We start from the raw sequence: 22,310 nt of genomic DNA, 5'->3' as shown, positions 1-22,310 counted from the left end.
CCAATCAAAGCATCCAAAGCGTTTTTGTGATTTTTTACAGCTGTAAGTACGGGGTAGTGTACAGCACACGGCTGAGCACATGAATGAGGCGACATAGGATCGCGCTCCTTCATGCATTTGTGCTCAGCCGTGTGCTGTACGCTACCCCGTACTTACAACTGTAAAAAAATGTCTCTATGACGTCCCGAAACCCTGCGGATGAGGTGCGATATCGCTCCTACAACCTGCTTGAGTTTCTTGAGGGTGGTGGTGTTTTTGCCATCGTTCTGGATGTGCAGGCCCAATACACGGAGGGTGCCAACCTCAGGTACCGGGTCACCATTCAGTTCAATGGCAATGGGGGAGCGGGGGCAGCGGTGGTTCTTAGGCCAGATGAGGAAGAGTTTGGACTTCTCTGAGGAGCAAGACAGTCCGATGGTCCGTACGTAATTTTGTGTGAGTGTGGTTGCTTCCTGTAAGGTGTTCTCTATGCCGCCGTCACTGCCGTGGGTGGTCCACAGGGTGATATCGTCGGCATAAAGAGTGTGCTTCAGGTGGGGAATAGTTGCCAATTTTCGGGCGAGGGGGATGAGGGTAATGTTAAACAAAAAGGGTGAAAGGACGGACCCTTGAGGGGTGCCTATGCTCTGAAGCGTGTAGGAGGGAGAAGACAGAGGGCCGAAGTGTATCTCAGCCGTGCGGTCAGTGAAGAATGCTTGATTGTAGACGTACGTGCGCACACCCACACTCAATGGGGATAGAGCAGTCATGATCGCCTGATGTTCAATGCGATCAAAGGCTTTGGAGAGATCCAAAGCTAGGACTGCCTTGGTGTAACCTGGAAGAAGCGGTTCAAAAATGTCGTGTGTGAGTTGCAGCATGGCGTCCTGTGCCGATAGATGGGGGCGAAATCCCAGCATGCTATGCGGGTAAAGATTGTTGTCCGCCATGTGACCTCTGAGTCTCGCTAACACAACATGCTTGAGGAGATTCCCAAGGCACCAGGTTAGTGAAATTGGGCGAAGGTTTTGGATGGTAAGTGGTTTGTTGGGTTTGGGTATGAATATTACCTTCGCGTAGCGCCATGACTGCGGGAGGCTACCCTCCCTCCAGCACTGGTTGTAGTATTTCGTAATCTGGGTGATCGGTCGGTCGTCCAGATTACGGAGAATGGAGTTTTTGATTTGGACTGCACCAGGTGCGGAGTTGGCGCAGAGAATCAGGAGGGCCGCTCTTACATCCGTCTCCGTGATGTCGGTTTCGAGTGTGGGATTTGCTTGTCCTGTGTAGTGGGTAAAGGTGTGGGGGCGCCTAGAGAGGTGTACATGGTTTGAAGTGTGTCTACGAGGGTGTCAGGATCGTCAATGTGTTCGTGTGTGAGGCGTGTCACGTAGTGCTGTGTTGCTGATTTGGTGTGTGCGGGGTCAATGAGGTGTCGGGGGAGTTGCCATGCGCGTTTGCTGGACAGGTTTCCGGCGATGCCGTCACATATCTGTCCCCAGTTAGATCGGCAGAGCTCCTAAGAGTGCTGTTGGATTTGTGTCTGCAGCGCGGCCAGCCGCTTTTTAAGCGTTCTGTTGAGTTTGTTGCCTTTCCAGCGTTCGAAGAGGCTGTGATAAGCCTCCCAGAGGTGGGCTAGGCGTGTGTCGAGGGTAGTGGTTTCGGTTGTAGTTTCAATGTGTCGCGTGTTGTGGTGAACGTCATGCTTGAATGACTGCACCGATGCGTCGATGTCTGCGATGGGTGTGTCTAGGAGGGCGGTGCGTGCAGCGCGAAAGGCATCCCAGTTAATGTGTTTGTGTGTTGTATTTGTGTGACGTGGTGGTTTGTGCGGGGCAGTGATTTGTATAATGTAACGATCACTGCCCAGTGTGTGTTGTGTTCTGTTCCAGGTGACGCCGCGGATGCAGCGGCTCAGCATCAGGTCCGGACTGGTGTCCATACTGACAGTGTTGGTGATCCGCGTAGGCGTCTGAAACGTGTTGTGCACAGTAAGTTCCAGGTTCTGCAGGAGCAGCCAGAGCCTGCGACCCGTTTCCCGTTTCTTGGTGGGCACCCTAACCGCGCCATAAGGGGAGGATAACGAGGAAATGAAAGAAGAAAGAATAGTTGCCGTAGTTTAGGGCTCCGGAATAACTTCATCCGCGGTAACGGAAGGATAAACGAGGGATGGAGAGAAGAAAGGAAGAAAGAGGTTGGTAGTGGAGGGCTCCGGAATAAATTCGAACACCTGGGGATCTTCAACGCGCACTGACATCCCATAGCGCACATTTATTTCCGCAGATATGAGTTGAGTTGGTCACCGAGAGAGAATACTAAGGGGGATGCCTTTAATGCCTCATCCTTGTAAGCAGGAGTCGTCGACAGAAATTTCACGCTTTGCAATTGGACGAAATGGTCGTGACGTCACACTGCGCGAATTTCAAACGGGGCCAATAGTACTTTGGCTGTAACCATGCAACCATTATGGTGATGCTCCAAGTAAGTGGGACTGAGTTTAGTTAGACAATTAAGGAATTAACCTTTCTGCTCGTACCAGAAACATAAATAAAACCGAGTAGGAGATTGGTCGAGTTGGGGAATCGAACCAGGGTCTCCAGAGTGCGCTAACCACTCCGCCACGCCAGCTCGATGGTTTGGAATAAACAAAGGCACGTGTCGCGAATACGGTCTTTTCGTTCACTCTCATCTTCCTCCCTACCCTTACGGCAAGGTTCAGGTGTCCAGCGAGATATGTCAGACAGATACATTTCCTTTCCTCAAAAAGCAATCTACCGACGAGCAAGGAGTGGAGCTGAACGTGCGATGGCGCTCTGTGGACTCCCTGGCAGCGTTGCAAGACGCTATCGCGTTCCACTCTCAGAGGCGAAGTTTAACATCTAAACCACACATCAGTGACACAAGTAGCAACACCGCGCTTAAGGCTTTCGCCTCACCGCACTTTAGGACAACAAAGTGCACCCCTGAATTTTTTGTGTGCCTTTTAATTCTTAAAACTAGTTTATTTTTTTGTGGTGCGATAGTGGTCGTAAAACAATATCTTAATGAGATTGTTTAGGAGGTTGTAGCGGCGTTTAGAGCTCTTAGTCCGGAACCCCATTGGCGTAGGCTGCTGTCCGGACTCCTTCGCTGACTTTTTTTTTATTCGATTCGTCCAAGCTGGTCAGAGCTGCCTACCACCCATCATGCGTTGGCTAGCTATTAACAGAGAGAGAGAGAGAAAAATTTAATTGTAAAATGGATTCGGGGCACGCCCCAGGGTCCCCGCACGACCCCACTGCACTCAAGTGTTAATGTTTCTGAGCCCGACCGGAGGCGATGGTCTCCACGGCCGGGTCCTTCGAGTGCAGCAGGGTCTCCCAGTCCTCCTAGGTCTTGAGGTTCTCTAGGTGCCGCGGGGGAGGGTCCGCCGGGCAGAGGGAAAGGATGTGGAGGGAAGAAGCCAAGTGTTCTGGGCATAGGGCGCATGCCGGATTGGGAAGGACGGATGATAATGGGCTAGGGTAAGGGGTGAGGGGAGAGTGTGTGTCTGTAGTCTGCGCCAGAGTGTTGCGTGTTTGTTATAACTGTCCGCCTGATTTCGTTGCAAGTCCCGATGATAGGAAAATGACACTTCGAAGGCATACCCACCTGAGGTGTGGTTTAGCTGGAGCTGGAGCTAGTGGCCCAAATATGCAAATTTTTTAGCGATAGAACGAATGTTTTGCTGAAATAGCATTAAAAGTTCGCACAGTACGCCAAATGGATGCGAAGCCCAAAAGTCGCCGCAGTTTTAACTGCATAACCAAAATTCTTTCTTCATATTTGTTTGAAGCCCTTCTCTTACTACGCCGCGTGTTATTCGATATGATTCATGGCAATCTATTTTTTTTAACGTAGTCACCTCAATTTGCAGTACTTTGCAACCTACTTTTTTTTTACTGCTTGTCGGCTCAGAATGCGTGACATGCGGATGTTGTGCATCACGTGTGATTTCTGAAATTCCCCTGAACGCCTGTTACATGCTTGTTTGAGGTGAAGCCAGAGTGTAATGCACGACAATGAACGCAGCTGCTACACATATTAAGACGGAAGCCTTTAATGTCTCATCGTTGTAAGCAGGAGTCGTCGACAGAAATGTGACGCTTTTCAATTGGTCGCGACGTCACAGTGCGCCAAATTCAAACGGGGCAAATGGTTCTTTAGAAGAACGGAAGATTGGGCGAGTTAGTGTTCCATGGCGAAAGTACATATAAACAGCGCTAAACGACAGGACGAGATAGAGTAGACAAACAGAATCTCGATCTATCAAACCCTGCTGTACTTTCGCCCGTCATCGCCGTGTGTATCTGCCGAGCACGCACCGCTTCGTGGCATTGTCGTTACTATACCTGTCCTATGGATGTACAAGCGCTTTGTGGCTGGCTACGTCCGTCTACAGGGCACAACAGGAGAATATGCAAAATTCTCAAGAGTGAGTGGTGGCGTCAGGCGATACTGTTAAAAAAAAATGGTGATTTGCCTAGTAACCATGCAACCAATTAAAGGGATGGTATAGTGATGCTCCAAGTAAGTGGGACTGAGTTTGGTTAATTAACCAATTACCCGAATTAACCTTTCTAGTCGGACCAGAAAAATGAATAAAAAAGTGGCTGAGGCTTAACTTGGTTAAGCCTGGAGAATGCAAAGCATCATCGTGTCGCGTAATTTGGAGGCGCACAACCACAGCGACGGCGCGAGGTGGGCCCCCGTTTCTCCACTATCGTGACGTCATCGTGTCACGTGGTGTGACGTCATGTATCACGTGATTTGGAGGCGCACAACCACAGCGACGGCGCGAGGTGGGCCCCCGTTTCTCCACTGTCGTGACGTCATCGTGTCACGTGGTGTGACGTCATATATCACGTGATTTGGAGGCGCACAACCACAGCGACGGCGCGAGGTGGGCCCCCGTTTCTCCACTGCGGTGACGTCATCGTGTCACGTGGTGTGGCATCATCGTGTCACGTGATTTGGAGGCGCACAACCACAGCGACGGCGCGAGGGGGCCCCCGTTTCTCCACTGTCGTGACGTCATCGTGTCACGTGGTGTGACGTCATTTTCTCCACTGGCGTGACGTCATCGTGTCACGTGGTGTGATGTCATGTATCACGTGATTTGGAGGCGCACAACCACAGCGACGGCGCGAGGTGGGCCCCCGTTTCTCTACTGTCGTGACGTCATCGTGTCACGTGGTGTGACGTCATGTATCACGTGATTTGGAGGCGCATAATCACGGTGAAGGGCTGAAGTGGTAGCTGAAGTAGTATGCTTCGCATAAAACGAGCAGGAAATTTGTCGAGTTGGGGAACCGAACCAGTCTCCGGAGTGCGAGACGAGCACGCTAACCACTCCGCCAAGCCAGCTCGATGGTTTGTGGATGTAGAGTCCTAGTACCCGTATGTCGTCACTTTCGCGTATGGGACCACTCTCAAGAGAAAGAGAGATTTTAGTTGCGCACTTCTGTGAGGGGCGGAGGTGCACAAATTCCGATTTTTGAGGGGAACATTGAAGACCGCAGCGGCGGGCGTAGCGGTCTACTATCGTCGCCGCTGTTTGCAGGCTGGTTTCAATGTCTCCTGTGCTGCCCTGCGTGGCCCATATGGTTATGTCATCGGCGTACAGGGCGTGCTGCACGCCGGCGACACCATCCAATTGTGCCGGCAGGTGCATCATAGCCAGATTGAAGAGCAGCGGGGAAAGTACCGCACCTTGGGGGGTTCCCCGCGTGCCGAGTAGGTAAGGACCATGCTCTCTATCTTGGATGCGGATGTAGGATTGACGATCCATTAAAAATTGGCATATGTATCTGAATGTGTTGAGGCCACAGTCGGTCTGACTTAAGTTAGTGAGTATGATCGCGTGTGTTACATTGTCAAATGCCCCTTTGAGATCCAAGGCGAGTACTACCCGGTCATTATGGGGGCATTCGAGGGGGTCAAGGACTTCCCGATTAAGTTGCAGGAGGACATCCTGTGCGGATCTGTGTGGGCGGAATCCGAACATGGTGCTCGCAAATACATGTTTGTGTTCAAGATATGCAGATAACCGATCCCGCACCATCGTCTCCATGAGTTTGCCCACACAAGAGGTGAGAGAGATGGGGCGGAGGTTATCTGTGTCAACTGGTTTGCCTGTTTTAGGGATGAAAGTGACCAGAGCCGTTTTCCAGTCAATTGGAAGGGGGTGTCCCCGCGCCAAATTGCATTGATGTAGGCGAGGAGGGACTGGTATGCCAAGTCGGGCAGGTTCGTCAAAAGCTTGACGGTGACCTTATCCCTCCCTGGCGCAGTGCCCCGTTTCATTTTGGCGAGGGCCGCCCGCAGATCATGGAGCTGGAAAGGTTGATCCAGCTCCGTGTTCTCCTTGCCTGCATAAGAGTACGCAGATCCACGGGCGTCTTGGGCTGTACACAGATACTGGTACCGAAGTTTCTGTGCCAGTTGAGTTGTGTTGCCAGGGAAAGCATGCATGGCTCGCTGCAAATGTTTTTGTGTTTCTGTTCGTGTTTGGGTTGGGTCGATTAGGGCTCGAAAGAGACGCCACGTGTTGCGGCTGGACATTTGTCGCGCGGCCGTGTTACATCTATCCACCCAGTTGGAGTCGGCGAGTTGGGCCGCGTACTCTGCCGCTTTCTTGGTAAGCTCGGCAATTCGAGCTTTAAGCTTTCTGTTATGTTTCTGGCGCCGCCAACGGCGGACGAGGCTGCGACGGGCTTCCCAGAGGTGTAGAAGGTGGTTATCCACGTCCGTGACCGCCTCTGAGAGCTGGATGTGTGTTTCATGCGAGCAAAGGTGTGTCAGCAGCTGTTGGGACCATGCCTGGTATCCTTGCTCCGAAATGGGTGTATTATCAAGTGTGTGAAAATTTTGCCTGAATTTCGTCCAATCTGGGATACGGGCTTGTGTTCTGGGACGCTTGAGGGGTCGTGTGCATAGTGTAGTGTTAAGGATGCAGTGGTCGCTACCGAGGGTCTCCTCGGTGTTGAGCCAGTCTGCGTGTCGTATGTTGCGAGTGAAGGTTAAGTCCAGACACGTATCCCGTGTCACAGAATTCCCTAGCCGTGTTGGGTGGACGGGGTCCGTGTGGAGGGTGAGGCCCAACGTGGACGCAAGTTCCGCCAACTTACGTCCGCGCGACTCCTCCTTGCGATACCCCCACAGCTGACTGGGAGCGTTAAAGTCGCCCACAATCAGCAGGGGATCGCGACCCGCAACTCTTAGCGCACGGCTAAAGAGGTCCGAAAAAGTCACTCGCTTAAGTTTGGGAGAGCAGTACACGTTGAGTATATGCAACGGCGGGTCCTTGTGGCGGAGTGGTAGGATAGTCGGATAGTCACCATTACATAAGAATACTCGAGCTGGAGATCGAGATCTACTAAGTTGGCTGTGTAGGCTTTGTGAACGCGAAGACAAGACGCGGGATCCTGTTGGAACGTCGTGTAATTTGAAAGTGTGGCGCCCAGGCCTGGCTCCTGGAGGGCAACCACGGCTAGTAGGGACTCGTAGGTTTCAAGGTAGAGGCGGAAATTGGCCCGCTTAGTGCGGTCTTTAAAGCCTCTACAGTTCCATTGTGTTATTGAAGTGGACACGGCCGAATTGGAGATGGCGGAACTCCTTTGATTGAGGTGTCTCGCCATGATTTAAAATTTTTAGGGGGGAGGAGGAGGTATTGGCTGCCCCAGAGCCAGCTACTTGTGCCATCGAGGGGGTGATGACGGAAGAAGCGGGGCAACTGTCCTCATTGTCCGAATCAATAATGAGACGGTTGAATTTTGAAGGACGGGATACGTCCCTAATGGGCCCCGTCCGACGGAGGAGGCGGGGGTTGTCCAAGATGTGTTTTGAGAGCAGCGCGGGGATGGCAGATTTGACCTTCGTCAAGATCTGGTCCATGGCGGTCTCGATCATAGATCGTTTTAAATAATAAATGTTTTCACCACCACCACCACCGATGGTTTGGACTGAACAAAGGCACGTGTCGTGAATGCGGTCTTTTCGTTCACTCTCATCTTCCTCCCTTCCCTTACGGCGAGGTTAAGGTGTCCACTGAGATATGCGAGGCATTACAATTCCTTTCCTGAAAAACCAATTTACCCACAAGCAAGGCGTACAGCCGAACTGGCGATGGCGTTGTGTGGACTGCCTCGAAGCGTTGCAAAACGCTGTCGCGGAGCCTCACTGCCAGCTCTACCCACCGCCCCACCCATCCCTAGATAACAAACAAGCAACACTCTGGCGCAGACTGCAGACACACTCTCTCCCCGCCTCATAAATGCTGCGCTGCTTAGTTGTACACGGAGAAAGAAACTGGACAAACGCTGAGGTTAAGCGCAATATACTAACTGAAGTTTTATTCCTAGGAATAGGAAAAAAGGAAACACCAGCTCACGACGTAATCAGAGGATCGTGAATGCACATAAAACACTGCACTGTAACAGCAAGATGAACTATGTAATGAAACCATGACAATAAGAACATATGAAAATAAACACTTTATCTAAGCCCGGGATGAAATCGCACTCAACCCCCCCCCCCCCCCCCCCCCGCGCCATGCATCTAACAGACACGCGCGGGTGATCCTCATGAAAGTATTTTGTCGCTCCGCAACATATCTATTTCCCTGCGGGGAAGGGCTACGGAAGGGGCGCTAACGTAATCGCCTTCTTTGCCAGAAACCATCCGAAAAAGAACCCCGGGTGGTCGAAATTTCCGGAGCCCTTCACTATGGCGTCTCTCATAGCCTCAGTCGCTTTGGGACGTTAAACCCCAATAAACCAACCAACCATCCGAAAGGCCTCAATTACCTCACGCTTTTTCGTTTATGTTGCCCGCGCCAAAATAACCGTGTTTTGGAAGTATGGGCTGCACTCGTGTTTCAGGCAATGGTTCGCCAAGTTTTCTGCACCCTGCAGGGAGCGACATTTCCTCCTGTGCTCCAAAAGCCTTTCATTCAGGCATCGCGCAGTTTGCCCCACGTAGCACTTGCCGCAAGAGAGGAGAATTTTTTAAACTACCCCCTTAGAGCATGGAAAAGAGGGCGAAACATGCTTAACGCCGCACGCACTTTTCTCATCTGCAGATGCTTCCTAGTTAACTTTTTTGCAGATGCCTTTAAACTTTAAAGGAGCTAAAAAGACAACCTTCACATCAAACCTCTGCCCAATCTTCTTCAGCCGGTGCGAAATGCCATGCACATAAGGGAGACCGCGAAAAGCTTCTTTCCATCACTTTGCTTCGGAGGCGAAAGCTCTTGATGTATTCTTTACTTTCTTAGGCAAGTTTCAGCAACAGCAATTAAAAGCCTTAAGGGGTATCCAGAAGAACCAAGCCGGCCCATTTGGATAAGCAAGCTTTCTTCCATTTTATGGTCACATGACTTAGTGAGGGCCTTCTTCACGCAGGACATCGCGATGCCTCTTTTTACAAGCTTGGTGTGCCCGGATGCAAAAGAAAGTATGCCCTTATCTCCTCTCGTTTCATAAAACCAACACCTGTGGTCGCTTGAGAACACCATACTGATATCCAAAAATTGGAGCTGGGAATCTGAGGGGCATTCTGACGTGAATTGAAGCCCATGATATGCACGCGGGAATAGTGATAAGATACCTTCAGTTCTAGTCTCCGAGTAAAAAATTCCCCTCTCTTGCGGCAAGTGCTACGTGGGGCAAACTGGGCGATGCCTTAATGAAAGGCTTTTGGAGCACAGGAGGAAATGTCGCTCCCTACAGAGTGCAGACAACTTGGCGAACCATTGCCTGAAACACGAGTGCAGCCCATATTTCCAAAACGCGGTTATTTTGGCGCGGGCAACTGAAAAGAATAAGCGTGAGGTAATTGAGGCCTTTCGATGGTTTCTGGCAAAGAAGGTGATTACGTTAGCGCCCCTTCCGTAGCCCTTTCCAGCAGGTTGCGGAGAGACAAAACACTTGCATGAGAATCAGCCGCGCGTGTCTGTTATTTGCGCGGCGCTCGGTGGGAGGGGGGTTGAGTGCGATTTCATCCTGGGCTTAGATAAAGTGTTATTTTTATATGTTCTTATTGTCAGGGATTCATTCCATAGTTCTTCTTGCTGTTACAGTGCAGTGTTTTATGTGCATTCACAATCCTCTGATTACGTCGTGAGCTGGTGTTTCCTTTTTTCCTATTCCAAGGAATAAAACTTCAGTTGGTAGATTGCGCTTAACCTCAGCGTTTGTCCAGTTTCTTTGTCCGTGTACAACTAAGCAGCGCAGCATTTATGAGAAGATGTTCCAACTAGCCTAGTCCCAAGCACTTCTCTCCCCTCACCCCTTACCCTAGCACACTATCATCCCTCCTTCCCCAATCCAGCATGCGCCCTATGCCCAGAACCCTTCGCCTCTTCCCTCCGCATCCTTTCACTCTGCCCAGCGGACCCTCGCCCGCGGAACCTAGAGAACCTCTAGACCTGGGAGGACTGGGAGCCCCTGCTGCGCTCGGAGGACCCGGCCGTCAGACCATCGCCACCGGCCGGGCTGCCAGTGTTATGGTCCTTAGGAACATAAACACTTGAGTGCAGTGGGGTCCTGCGGGACCCTGGGGCGTGCCCCGAATTCCTTGTACGATAAAGCTTTTTCTCTCTCTCTCTGTTCCCCTGTTAGAGGCGAAGCTTAACAACATAACCGCACATCAGTGACACAAGCAGCACCACCACGCTTAAGGCTTTCGCCTCACCGCACTTAACGGTCAACAATGTGCCCCCTGAAGGTTTTTGTCCAATCATTGACTCCTCGTCGGCACTCGTCGCCTCTATTTGCCTCTATTTTCACATATTATGGCTCTTTCACCTTAATTCACGATTCCTAATGCGCATTTGATTCACTTAATTCGTCATTGATTCACCTTAATGCTTGGTTGGTAAACCAAAACCAATCACCTTATTAATGCAACATTAATCACATTGTAATCGCACGATTCACATTACTTCAAAATTATTTCTCAATTAATTGACATTATTCACCCTTAATTCACTCCAATGTATCTTTAATTCACATTGTAATCGCATTAATTCAACTTAATTCACCAATAATTGATTTCCACGTTTGTTTAATCATGAAGTATCGATTGTATTTCGGTTAACAGCACATTCTCCCTCGTTTGATCTCAGTATTCATTTCGGACATTTGCCCCGCCGTGGTGGCTCAGTGGTTACGGCGCTCGGCTGCTGACCCGAAAGACGCGGGTTCGATCTCGGCCGCGGCGGCTGAATTTCGATGGAGGCGAAATTCTAGAGGCCCGTGCACTGCGCGATGTCAGTGCACGTTAAGAAACCCCAGGTGGTCGAAATTTCCGGAACCCTTCACTACGGCGTCCCTCATAGCCTGAGTCGCTTTGAGACTTTAAACCGCAATAAACCAATCCAAACCAAACATTCCGGACATTCAAATATGGCGCCGCGCGTTGGCTCTGCCCACACTTCTGGACACGTCGTACTCCATGTGGTACTACTCTTTACACCCTTCAAATTTGGTGCCACTTTTACCCTGGCCACTCCCAATTTTTGCACATTTTCGGCTCTAATTAACTAGTCATCCGGTCTTCACCAAGTTTTTTGGGCCGGATCGTCACATGATCTTCTTTCAATTATAAGCACACTTTTGATGATATCTCTTTCTAGTTCCTAGTAATAGCCTAGTAATGTTTTCCTAGTAATGCTTAAGTAATGCTTACATGAAGCATTACTAGCAAGCCTAGTAATGCTTCATGTAGTCCGTGAACGCTAAATTTCCTAGTTCGAGGGCATGCCGCGTGTTCAGTATAACCTTTACCAAGTGCCAGATGGTGAAGACGATCGAATTTTTGTGGCGCAAGGGAATCTGGGGCTAAAGCTTGCTATGGCACAGTCTATTTTCGTCTTCTGAGGGCATGGTGAAAGAGCCATATCCCAAGCAATTCACCCAATACAAGCTGAGCACTGCGCCAGGGGTAAGCTTGTAGCCATTGTGTCACCGGTGGGTGCCCGGCAGCACTGGGGATCGAACCCCGCACCTCCGGCATGCGAGGCGGATGCTCAGACCACTGGCTCACCGCTACGACTTTAAAGCGAAAGCTTTACTAACCTCGTGGAGCCAAGGTCATCGATGTGGTGCATTTGACCTTCAAGTGGAGGAGTGGAACAGTGGAGGTGTGTCAGCCACGTCACGTACCACGTGACTTGCATTTCTGTTGAAAGGGAGAGAGAGAAACATCTTTATTGCCAATAATTTGTTGACCGGGGCCAACCTGCCTCAGTGTGACGCCTATGTAGGGGTGACCTCCAAGGTCCAGTTAAAAAGAGCTTGCTGTGTTGTCGTCTGCTTCAGCATCAGTTTATTCCAGCTCTCTTGGGAGGGAGCTGGCAGTAGCATACGAGGTGAAAGCTTGACCTCATATCCCCAAAATATGTGCTCTTGTATTGCCAATTCTTGGCAATTTAGGCATGCGGGCGTATACTCCCCGTTCCTGACAAACGATAGCCCGTGGGGGCTTAGAATAGACTGAGTCTGGATCCTCCCTAGCATCGTGGCCTTTGCTTTGCTATGGTCCGCATGCGCAGGCGGATAAATCCGTCTTTTAACCTTATAATAGTTAGTTATGCCTTGGTACGTGATCAGAGCTTCACCCCGGGGGGGGGGGGGGGGGGGGGGTCCGAGTATGAAGGGCTGATCTCCCGGTTCGTCAGACCTCGGGTAATACGATCTGCCTCCTCGTTCCTCGTGTTCCCTGAACGAGCTGGGACCCATACCAATTGCATTAAATGTTGTGGAGTGCAACCCCGCAAGATGCGGGCTACCGCTCCTGCCGCGCGTTTGCAGAAATTCGTAATGGCCCGCTTGGAGTCACTTATGATGGTGTGGTTCGATGTCTTCGCCTTTTAAAACTAAGGCTCCTGTAACCACAGCCGTGTTAATTATTCTTTCTTCCCAGTACACAGCACATACTGTCAATGTGTGGTCGGTTTGCTTAGCTGCGTCTACATATACCGCATGGGGATTGCAGTCATACTCGACTTTCCACACATAAGCTCTCGCTGTTCGTCACCCATCGTATCTACCTCGCAGTATATTCTTAGGTATTGGCTTCACCATTAACTGATTTCGGAAGACGTCCGGAAGTGGCGTTCGGCCTACCGAGGATTAATGTTCAGCTTGCTTTGTATGTGTCTCCAGCCTCAGTACAAGAGAGCCTTTCAATCTGTGGTGTCTTCTGGGCCTCAATGAAGTCATCAAGGGTATTATATACTCCTAACCCTAGAAGTCTTTCAGTGCTGCCAAATTTGGGCAGTCCGAGAGCACTTTTGTACTCCGTACATATGACACTGTTCAGAGTCCTGGTCGTTAAGATTGATAGTGTGTGAAGGACTAATTCGACTAACAAGAAAAGCCTGGGTTAGCATGCATAAATCCTTCTCTTCCATCCCACGATGCTTTTTGGCTACTATCCTAAGGTGTCTGGCAGTTTGGCGCGCTTTGTAAGTTTGGCGGTCGTTTGTAATCTCTTGATGATTTCGCCATTGTGCGCCCTACGCTGGATTAACATTTTTAACCACCTTATAACCGCGACTTCCTGCAGAAGACTCCCAACCACAGTGCTGTTTATGTTCTCCGTGCTGTTCTTTCGTCCATTTTTCTTCGTTCTGCCTCGAATAATCAGGAGCTCAGATTACTTGGACGAGCAGGTGAGGCCGTTTTGTTGCACAAAAGTCTGAACGACCTCTGCAGCACTTTGCAGGGCCCCGCAAATTTTTCCGTCCGATATGCTGTTTGTCCAGATCATGGTATCATTCGCATAGACTTCGTGTTTAATATGCGGGATGGTATCCAATAGCGGCGGCAGATTTTGCATAGTCAAGTTGAAAAGAAAAGGAGACAGAACTGCTCCTTGTGGAGTGTCTCTCGTACCAAGATTGATACTCCCGCTCTTGACTTCTCCCAGGTGGATCTCTGCAGTCCTGCCTTGTAGGAAATTAGCAATACAATTATAGGTACATGTCCCTACATTTATGCCTGCCAGGTTAGTGAGCACATCAGCATGCGAAACATTATCGGAGGCTTTACTCACGTCCAGCCAAAGAACAGTTCGAGCAGCCTTAACTGACGCCTGGTGGGGGATGTCGATTTGTATCTGCCACACGATACCTCGTGCAGACAGACCCAGTCTCAACTAGATCACAGTATGAGGCATAAGTTCATCAGTTTCCACATATGCGTTCAACCTATTTAGGATGACGTGCTCCATTACTTTCCCTAGGGAAGAGGTAACGGAGATGGGGCGTGGCCATCCCATTTCTAATTTCTTGCCAGGTTTCGAATAGAGATAACCTGGGCATGCTTCCAGCTTGGAGGAAGGACACCAACCTTGTAATAGGCATATAAAAGTTCAGTGATGTCTGTTATTGACAGGTCATCCAGGTTTCATAGCATTTCATTAGTAATACAGCCATCGGCTGCCGCAGCGCGGACGGTGCCGCTCTCGCCTGAATACAAACTTCAGCCTCGCAGTTTTCGCCATGAAGTTTTCGCCAGTTTTCGCAGTTTTCGGCCGGGACCGTCTACGCCGTCGGGATGGTCTCGTAGACGACAGGCTGAGTCTGATCATCCAGCTGACGTTGCGAATCATGCTGAGTATTTAGCCAGAAGTACGAAGGCTAAACATATGATATGATATGATTTCCGTCAAAGCGGTAGGGGCTCGAACAAAAGTGAAAAATAGTTCACTTGACGAGGTTCAAGCCCGTCTTTACAAGGCATACAACGGTTGCGCAACGTATTTACATATGTAGTGATTAATTTTCCGGACACACTTTACACACAAAAAAAAATAAATGTGCCAAGCCACTGCACGAACTGAAGCAAAATAACAAAATAAGAATATTGCATTTTCATGTCAGAAGATAGCATAAGCACAATACATATATAAGGAGCAGAAAAATATACATCATCATTATACAATTCTTAGTGAAGGTACCATCTCTATTATGACGAAAAAAAAGTCTTCAACATTGACATGCTAATATTTTCTAAATTGATGTTATGACTGTGCAGATAGTTAAGTAACGATGGGAGGGAATACTCTAACATTTGACGGCTAAAATTTGTACGCAAAAAAGGAACCTTCCAAATTTCTGGAGACCGGGACGTCAACCTGCCTTCTCTTAATTTTAAGTTTGCTATGGATGGAACAAGAGCGTCCTCGCTATGAAGATCTTGCTTATATCTTTTGGCCAAGGTGAAATAATAAAGGCTATGTATGGAAAGTATTTGGAATTTCGTGAAAAGACTTCTGGTGTGTGTATTTGCCTCCACACCTGCGATTAGTCGAACGGATTTCTTTTGTAGAATTTGAATTTGATTTAAGTTTGTAAATGTAGTGTTACCCCAAACAAGAAAACAGTAGTTCACATTAGACATAAATAACGCATTAAACAAATGAAATTTAACAGCAGGAGGTAAGAAATTTTTGAATTTAGCTAGTATACCGACGGTCCTGGAAATTCGAGAAACGACATGACAAGCTGCCAAGGTTGCCAAGGATGCCAAACATGCTAAACACGCCAAGGATACCGAAAGGCGGCCGCGAAGAGTTTGAGAGGCAACCACTGCTGCTTCTGCCTCCCCCACGACTTCCAGTTAGAAGAAACATATTATAGGGTTTCGAGTCCAATTGAGAAACAACAAAGTAGCGCACACTGTAGGAATTTAGGAGAAAATCTTTCTCTAGCGTCCTTTGCAGCTCTTCCCAAAACAAAATCGCGTCTTTGCAGTCTACAAAACAATGTGCAGTTTTTTCAGGCACATTGCACAAGCAGCAGTTTACAGATGACACAAAAATGTTTGTCCTATCAAGCCAAGTGTTGGTGTGTAATTTATAGAAAAATGTTTTCGTGCAAGGAGAAATTGGCATTTACGCACTCGCTTTAAAAGATCATGGCCCATGAGCCGAAAGTAGACAGAACGATACAGTGGAGGCGGGAAGAGGATCGTTATGAAATCCTTGAACAGATTTTTGATCGAAACAGAAATACAAGTACTCATTAGAAAACTGAACTGTAAAAAATCCCTCGGAGGCATAAACTTCGTGCGTAAAGCCTAGTAAACCGGGACGTTCAGCAAAATTAGAAAAAACTGCTAAGTTCTTAAGTAGTCATGAAGTTAGCCTGCAAGAATGCTCTAATAATCAGATTGGAATAATCACGAAAAAAGAAGAAACGGGCAACCAACTGTCTCACATACAGGTGCTCTAGGCCCAGTCCTCCTGAACAAACAGGCCTGAAAGGTTATTACGCCGCAGGGGCTCAAATTTCGAAGACCAAGTAAGCGTCGCAAATACACGATAGAAACGCTGTATGTAATGTCTGGCGCATAGAAGGACCTGGAGTACGTAATCAATTCTTGTTGCCAGAAAGGTGTTGCAAGCCTGGGCTGGACTAAAAATTCAAAGCCGATTCGGGATAAAAGTCTTAGCATAACGCTCAACGGCCGGAACTTGCTCTCTCCAGTAATGCGCACTTGATTTGAAGGCACGAAGCGGAACACCAAGATATTTAGGAGGCACTCAAGACCATTATATTCCAGCGTACAGGGGTACAGCGTACAGCGTACAGCTCCACCTTAAGGGTATGACCTGATAGTGTTATTGGGTCAACGTCCATATATGCGGGTTTCGCCGTCCTTTGAACGTGATGCTGTTGATGCTACGTACAGTGAAACGGATGCGTGGAGCAGCAAACCAAGCGAAAGCGATGCCAGGCGCTTTCCCGAAACGCGCGGGACTCAATTTGCAGTGATAGTTCGTCAGTATATCGTTCTCGACAAACCCGATGCACGAACGCCACCATAGCTTCCGCGCCGAATGAACGAGCAGAAGCCGCACTCGTGGTGAACGCGCCTTTGATGTGCGCTGCGTTGATCTAACCGCACAGGACGCAATGCTGCAACTCTCAAACGACATTTTCGACCCGCTTCTTCCGGGTCACACCAAGGCAGTCTTAGCTTTGGATCTCTCCAAAGCTTTTGATCGCATTGAACATCCGGCGATCATGACTGCCCTATCCCCATTGAATGTGGGCGCGCGCACGTATGCCTACATTCAAGCATTCTTCACTGACCGCACAGCTGAGATACACTTCGGCCCTCTGTCTTCCCCCTCCTACACGCTTCAGAGTATCGGCACCCCTCACGGGTCCGTCCTTTCCCCCTTTCTCATTAACATTACCCTCATCCCCCTCGCCCGAAAATTGGCAACTATTCCCCACCTGAAGCACACTCTTTATGCCGACGATATCACCCTGTGGACCACTCACGGCAGTGACGGAGACATAGAGAACACCTTCAAGGAAGCAGCCACCCTCACCCAAAATTACGCGCGGACCATCGGACTGTCTTGCTCCCCAGAGAAGTCCGAACTCTTCCTCATCCGGCTTAAGAACCACCGCTGCCCCCCTCCCCCATTGCCATTGAACTGAATGGTGACCCGGTACCTGAGGTTGGAACCCTCCGTGTATTGGGCCTGCACATCCAGAACGATGGCAAAAACACCACCACCCTCAAGAAACTCAAGCAGGTTGTAGGCGCGATATCGCACCTCATCTGAAGGGTTTCGGGACGTCACAGAGGCATGAAGGAGCGCGACCTATGTCGCCTCATTCATGCCTTTGTCCTCAGCCGTGTGCTGTACACTACCCCATACTTACAACTATCCAAACATGACATAAACGCTTTGGATGCTTTGATTCGCAAGGCATTCAAGGTAGCACTTCACCTTCCCCTCAACACACCCACAGACAGATTACTAGGCCTGGGCCTCCACAATACGATCGGGGAACTGGTGGAGGCCCACCGACAGGCCCAATACGTCAGGCTCACACAAACTTCCACAGGTCGGTATATCCTGGACACCCTCGGAATCAAACTACCGGCCAACGACCCAACCCTCCTCACCATCCCACGATCCCTTCACCGAGAGCTCCTCATCAGGCCGCTCCCGAGGAATATGCACCCGTCCCACCATGAGCAGCGCTGCAGAGCCCGTGCGAAGGCACTCCATCGAGCGTACGGCCCCCAGCCGGACGCCGCATGGTGGACGCTGCCTGCGCGGGTGATGAAGCGACAGCAGCTGTGGTGGACTCCTCTTTTTCCGCCCTCCTCACACTACCTCTACCCCCAGACACCTTCCCAGAAGCTGCAGAGGAAGCCGCCATTGCACTTGCTATCACCCGCACGGAAGCCCGGTACATTTTAAGCGATTCTAAAACTGCAATTCTAAATTTTGCTCGAGGCCGAGTCCATGTCCCTGCTATTGGCATACTGGACTCGCCCAAATCACCCCCGCCCCGCCAAGTGGAGCTGATATGGGTGTCCGTGCACTCCGGGAATCCCGGAAACGAGGCCGCCAACCTTTTAGCCCGAGGTTCTTTAAACCGGGCTCAGGTGGCCTCTGATCGGGGATTCACGAAGGAGCGCATGCACTCATTCAGTGAGCTGACCCAGGCGCACAGAGATTTACACCAGCTCTACCCCCCGCCCCACCCCTCCCTAGATAACAAACACGCAACACTCTGGCGCAGACTACAGACACACACACTCCCTTCACCCCTTAGCCTAGCCCATTATCATCCCTCCTTCCCCACTCCGGCATGCACTCTATGCCCAGAACCCTTCGCCTCTTCCCTCCACATACTTTCCCTCTGCCCTGCGGTTCCTCCCCCGCGGGACCTAGAGAACCTCAAGACCTGGGAGGACTGGGAGACCCTGCTGCGCTCGGAGGACCCGGCCGTGCAGACCATCGCCACTGGCCGTGCTGCCAGTGTTATGGTCCTTCGGAACATAAACACTTGAGTGCAGTGGGGTCGTGCGGGGACCCTGGGGCGTGCCCCGAATTCCTGTGTAAATAAAGTTTTCTCTCTCTCTCTCTCCCCGGTAATGAGCGCGTTCATGCGCTGGCCCGAGAGCTCTCCTCCCGGACCCCGGATGATCAAGCACCCAACCCTGCGAAAGAGGCCCCATCGGTCCTGTCTACATATCATCAAATCACAACATTCTAGAAACTGAGCCGTATGACACTGCCACCACCCTACAGTACCTTGTCGCCCTCATCCAGCGCCACATGGCGACAATTACAGACACGCCGTTTTACTTCCCACCACCGTCTCTCATGCTTTCTCCCCACGTTTTCTCCTGATTGTACCACCTGTGGCGTGCCCAGATCCACACTTTTTCACTACCTTTGGGAATGTCCTTCCCCAAAGGCAGTACCGCCCAACCTCACTCCCACTCATTCTTGTTGTTGTTGTTGTTGTTGTGACTGAGAGAAGGATGAAAAGGAAATTGCACGGGCCTGCTACTGGCTCGATCCAAGCCACCACCGCTGCCACGTGCAGATAGAGGAGAGTTAAAAGATTAGAGGAAGGAGAGAGAGCAAATGAAAGACGCGCGTCGCAGCAACAACTGCGTCCGCCGGAGCGGACGCTGCTCAAAAAACAGATAAGCGGCCGAAGCCGCGCTCGCCGAAGCGAGAACAGATACTCATCCATTAATATTGGGAGGCTACTTTACGGACCGCTCAGCCCGCCGGCCTGAAACGGCTGGTGGATCGGGGTTTACGTGAAGCACAAGCCCGTGGACTCCTGGACCAGTAGGGGACCACCCTGGAAGATTTTTTTTGTGTAATAAAGTTGTTTCCATCCATCCACTCCGCCATGCCAGCTCGATGATTTAGAATGAACAAAGGCGAGTCTAGTGAATACAGTGTCTTCGTTTACTCCCATCTTCCTCCCTTCCCTTACGGCGAGGTTCAGGTGTCCATCGAGATATGCGAGACAGATACATTTCCTTTCCTCGAAAACCTATTTACCGACGAGCAAGGCGTACAGCCGAACGGGAGATGGCGTTCTGTGGACTCCTTGGCAGTTTTGAAAGACACACATCTTAACCACACATCAATGACACATTTATCAAAACGCTCACGGCCGATACCCCCCCCCCCCCCCCCCCCCTGTAAAGGCCTCAAGAAGGCAGAGGAGCGTTGGCTACTTCGCCTCTACACCAACGCGGTACTGTGCCCGGCAGTGCTCAAACATTACAATTCGGCCTTTTCGGGCCAGTGTCCACACTGTGGGGAAGTGTTTGCGGATATGTACAACATGGTGTGGGCATGCCCTGGCAATCCTGTTTTCCCACCCCACCCGAGAGGACTGAGAGGCTGCCCTACTCGGCTGCTCAACTCTCCAGGACCAACGAGCCCTGGTGACAAGAGCCCGGGCCACCGCGGAGGCCACAGGGGTCCCGGACTAGGAATCCCTCCTAGTGATTGTGAGGGCCGGGCCCTTCAGGCACGGTCCAAGCAATACCTCTGTATATAGTATAAATAAATGTTTTACACCACCACCACAATTTAGGTCAACAAAGGGCCCCTCGGACTTTTTTAGTTTCTTTGGGATCAATTTTGCCACGACTCTCGAATTTTATGCGGAAGCATAAAAATGTATTTAACAATTCACTGTACCCTTATGGGGCAGTTAAAAGTCGATAAAAAACTTACTGTAGCGAATGATTTCAAGTGGCACTGCTGTAAATCTGACGGATTTGTTTTTTATTTTTTAGTATTTTGTGCACCAATTGCATCTCATCAACTTAAAATAGTGCGCTGGTTGGCGACGAAGAAGGTGTGAAAGCTTGCCACCATTGACTGCGCAGAAATGTTGACGTAGGTAACCTTAGGGGTCTGTAGATGCCATGAATATGTTGCAACGCGTTGTTCGAACTGTTTATTGCTGTTTTACAGTGGCTGCGTGCGCTTAGTCTTATCGCATTCCAGCTCGCGCTCTCGCTGGCATGTAGCGTGCTTGTAGGTTAAGCCGCACAACCCAGCCCGAATCGAAGCGGACCCCTGGACGCCGTCAACCCGCCCCCAGCAGGAGGCGTCGCCCCCCTGGAGGACCGCCGCCCGGGCGCCCGGCTAACGGCCGGCTGCCCGGGAATTCCTGCCGCCCCCCTGCCGTCCCAGGAGCCTGGTGGAGGTGCTGTCCGCGGCCCACCACACCCCACCAGCGTCCCGCCTACCGAACCCGGTCCCGTACCCGGCACCAGCATGGCGTCAACCGGTCCCCCCGGAGGACCGACTTTTCGAGCGCCTCCCCCGAAGACGCACTGCTTCACCTTCGAGATGAAAACCGATGCTTCGGCCGACGACATTGTCGACGGCATCGAGGCCGTCGTTGGCCCCAAGGGGCTGGAGTCCCTCCAGCACCAAGGGGGTTTCAAGTTTTGCGTCGCCGTAGCCTCGGCTGCGGGGGCTCAGAAGCTGATTGCAGAGGGGGCCTTTCACATCAACGGCACCCCTGTCCCGGTCGCCTGCGTGGGTCCAGCCGTGGTCAACATCACCGTCTTCCGGCTGCCGCTCTTCGTGGGTGACGCCTCGCTCGCCTCGGCACTCAGCCCCTACGGGAAAGTGCTCGAGGTGAGCCACCCATTTCTCAAGGGCCGGCGGCACGTCGGCAACGGCCAGCGCCTCGTGCGCATGGAAATGCGCAAACCCGTGCCAAACTTCATCTCGGTGCTGGGCCACCGCGCCATGTGTGATTATCGTGGCGTGCGGAAAGTGTGCTCGCGCTGCGGGCAGGAGGGCCACGTTGGCGCGACGTGCCGCACGCCGCGGTGCTCGCGATGCGAGGCGTTTGGTCACGATACGGCCGGATGCCAAGCGGCGTGCCGGCGATGCGGCGGCCCCCACGCAGCAGCCGATTGCCTGCGGCCGCGTTCCTACGCAGACGCGGCTGCCGCCAGGAAACCAGCGACCTCCCGGCCCGAGCTGCCCAAGGGAGCTGCCGACGACCAGCAGCAGCCCACCGCGGCGCACCGCCCTGCCGACGGCCCCCAGGTGGACCGGGTGGAGACCACCCCGGTCGAGACCCCCAAGGAGGTCCAGGCCGAACACCATCTGGCCGAGACCCCTGAGGAGGACCCAGCCGCAGTGACTGCTGCAGGCAGCCCGACCACCTCGGCTGCCGGCGCGCAGGCGGAGGGCTCCCTGGAGCTCTTCGCGTTCGGCTCGCCCTCGTTCCCGACCGTCTCCGACACAACGGGGGCGTTCTCTCCCGAGTCGCTCGCACCTTTCGGTTTGGCTGACGAGGTGAGCCGGGACTCCCGAGTCCTCCACCTCCTCGACCGAGGAGGGTGGGCCCATCGACAGCGGCTCTGTGCTGCGCCTCACGGGGGACCTCACCTGTGAGCAGTGCGCGGCTCTCACCACGTCGACCGACCAGGGCCTGCCCCGTCGTGCGCCCCGTCGACCGCCGCCCGGGGAGGAGGACGGGC

At 51.5% G+C, this 22,310-nt stretch overlaps 1 protein-coding gene across 1 annotated transcript; it reads left to right on the top strand.

Annotated features, from left to right (window-relative positions):
- The first annotated feature begins 956 nt into the window (after positions 1–956).
- On the top strand, positions 957–21,979 carry LOC149329207 (uncharacterized). The gene is made up of 3 exons (XM_089559201.1): positions 957–984; positions 20,912–21,453; positions 21,764–21,979. Exons 1-3 carry the CDS (start codon positions 957–959, stop codon positions 21,968–21,970), a joined length of 777 nt encoding a protein of 258 aa, XP_089415327.1. The 3' UTR covers positions 21,971–21,979.
- The last annotated feature ends 331 nt before the right edge of the window (positions 21,980–22,310 follow it).

Source organism: Amblyomma mixtum, chromosome 9 (assembly GCF_055824585.1).
Source record: "Amblyomma mixtum isolate Tamu chromosome 9, ASM5582458v1, whole genome shotgun sequence".
NCBI classification, from domain to species: Eukaryota; Metazoa; Arthropoda; class Arachnida; order Ixodida; family Ixodidae; genus Amblyomma; species Amblyomma mixtum.
The sequence above is the reverse complement of the archived record's forward strand: the minus strand, read 5'-3'. Positions and strand labels throughout refer to the sequence as shown.

Excerpts from the sequence above, each read along its gene's own strand:
- LOC149329207 (XM_089559201.1), top strand. The coding sequence starts at position 957 with ATGCTTGAGGAGATTCCCAAGGCACCAG. Across the intron at positions 985-20,911 it reads GGAGATTCCCAAGGCACCAG|GAGGCGTCGCCCCCCTGGAG; the intron begins GTTAGTGAAATT and ends CGCCCCCAGCAG. Across the intron at positions 21,454-21,763 it reads CCTACGGGAAAGTGCTCGAG|ACGCGGCTGCCGCCAGGAAA; the intron begins GTGAGCCACCCA and ends GTTCCTACGCAG.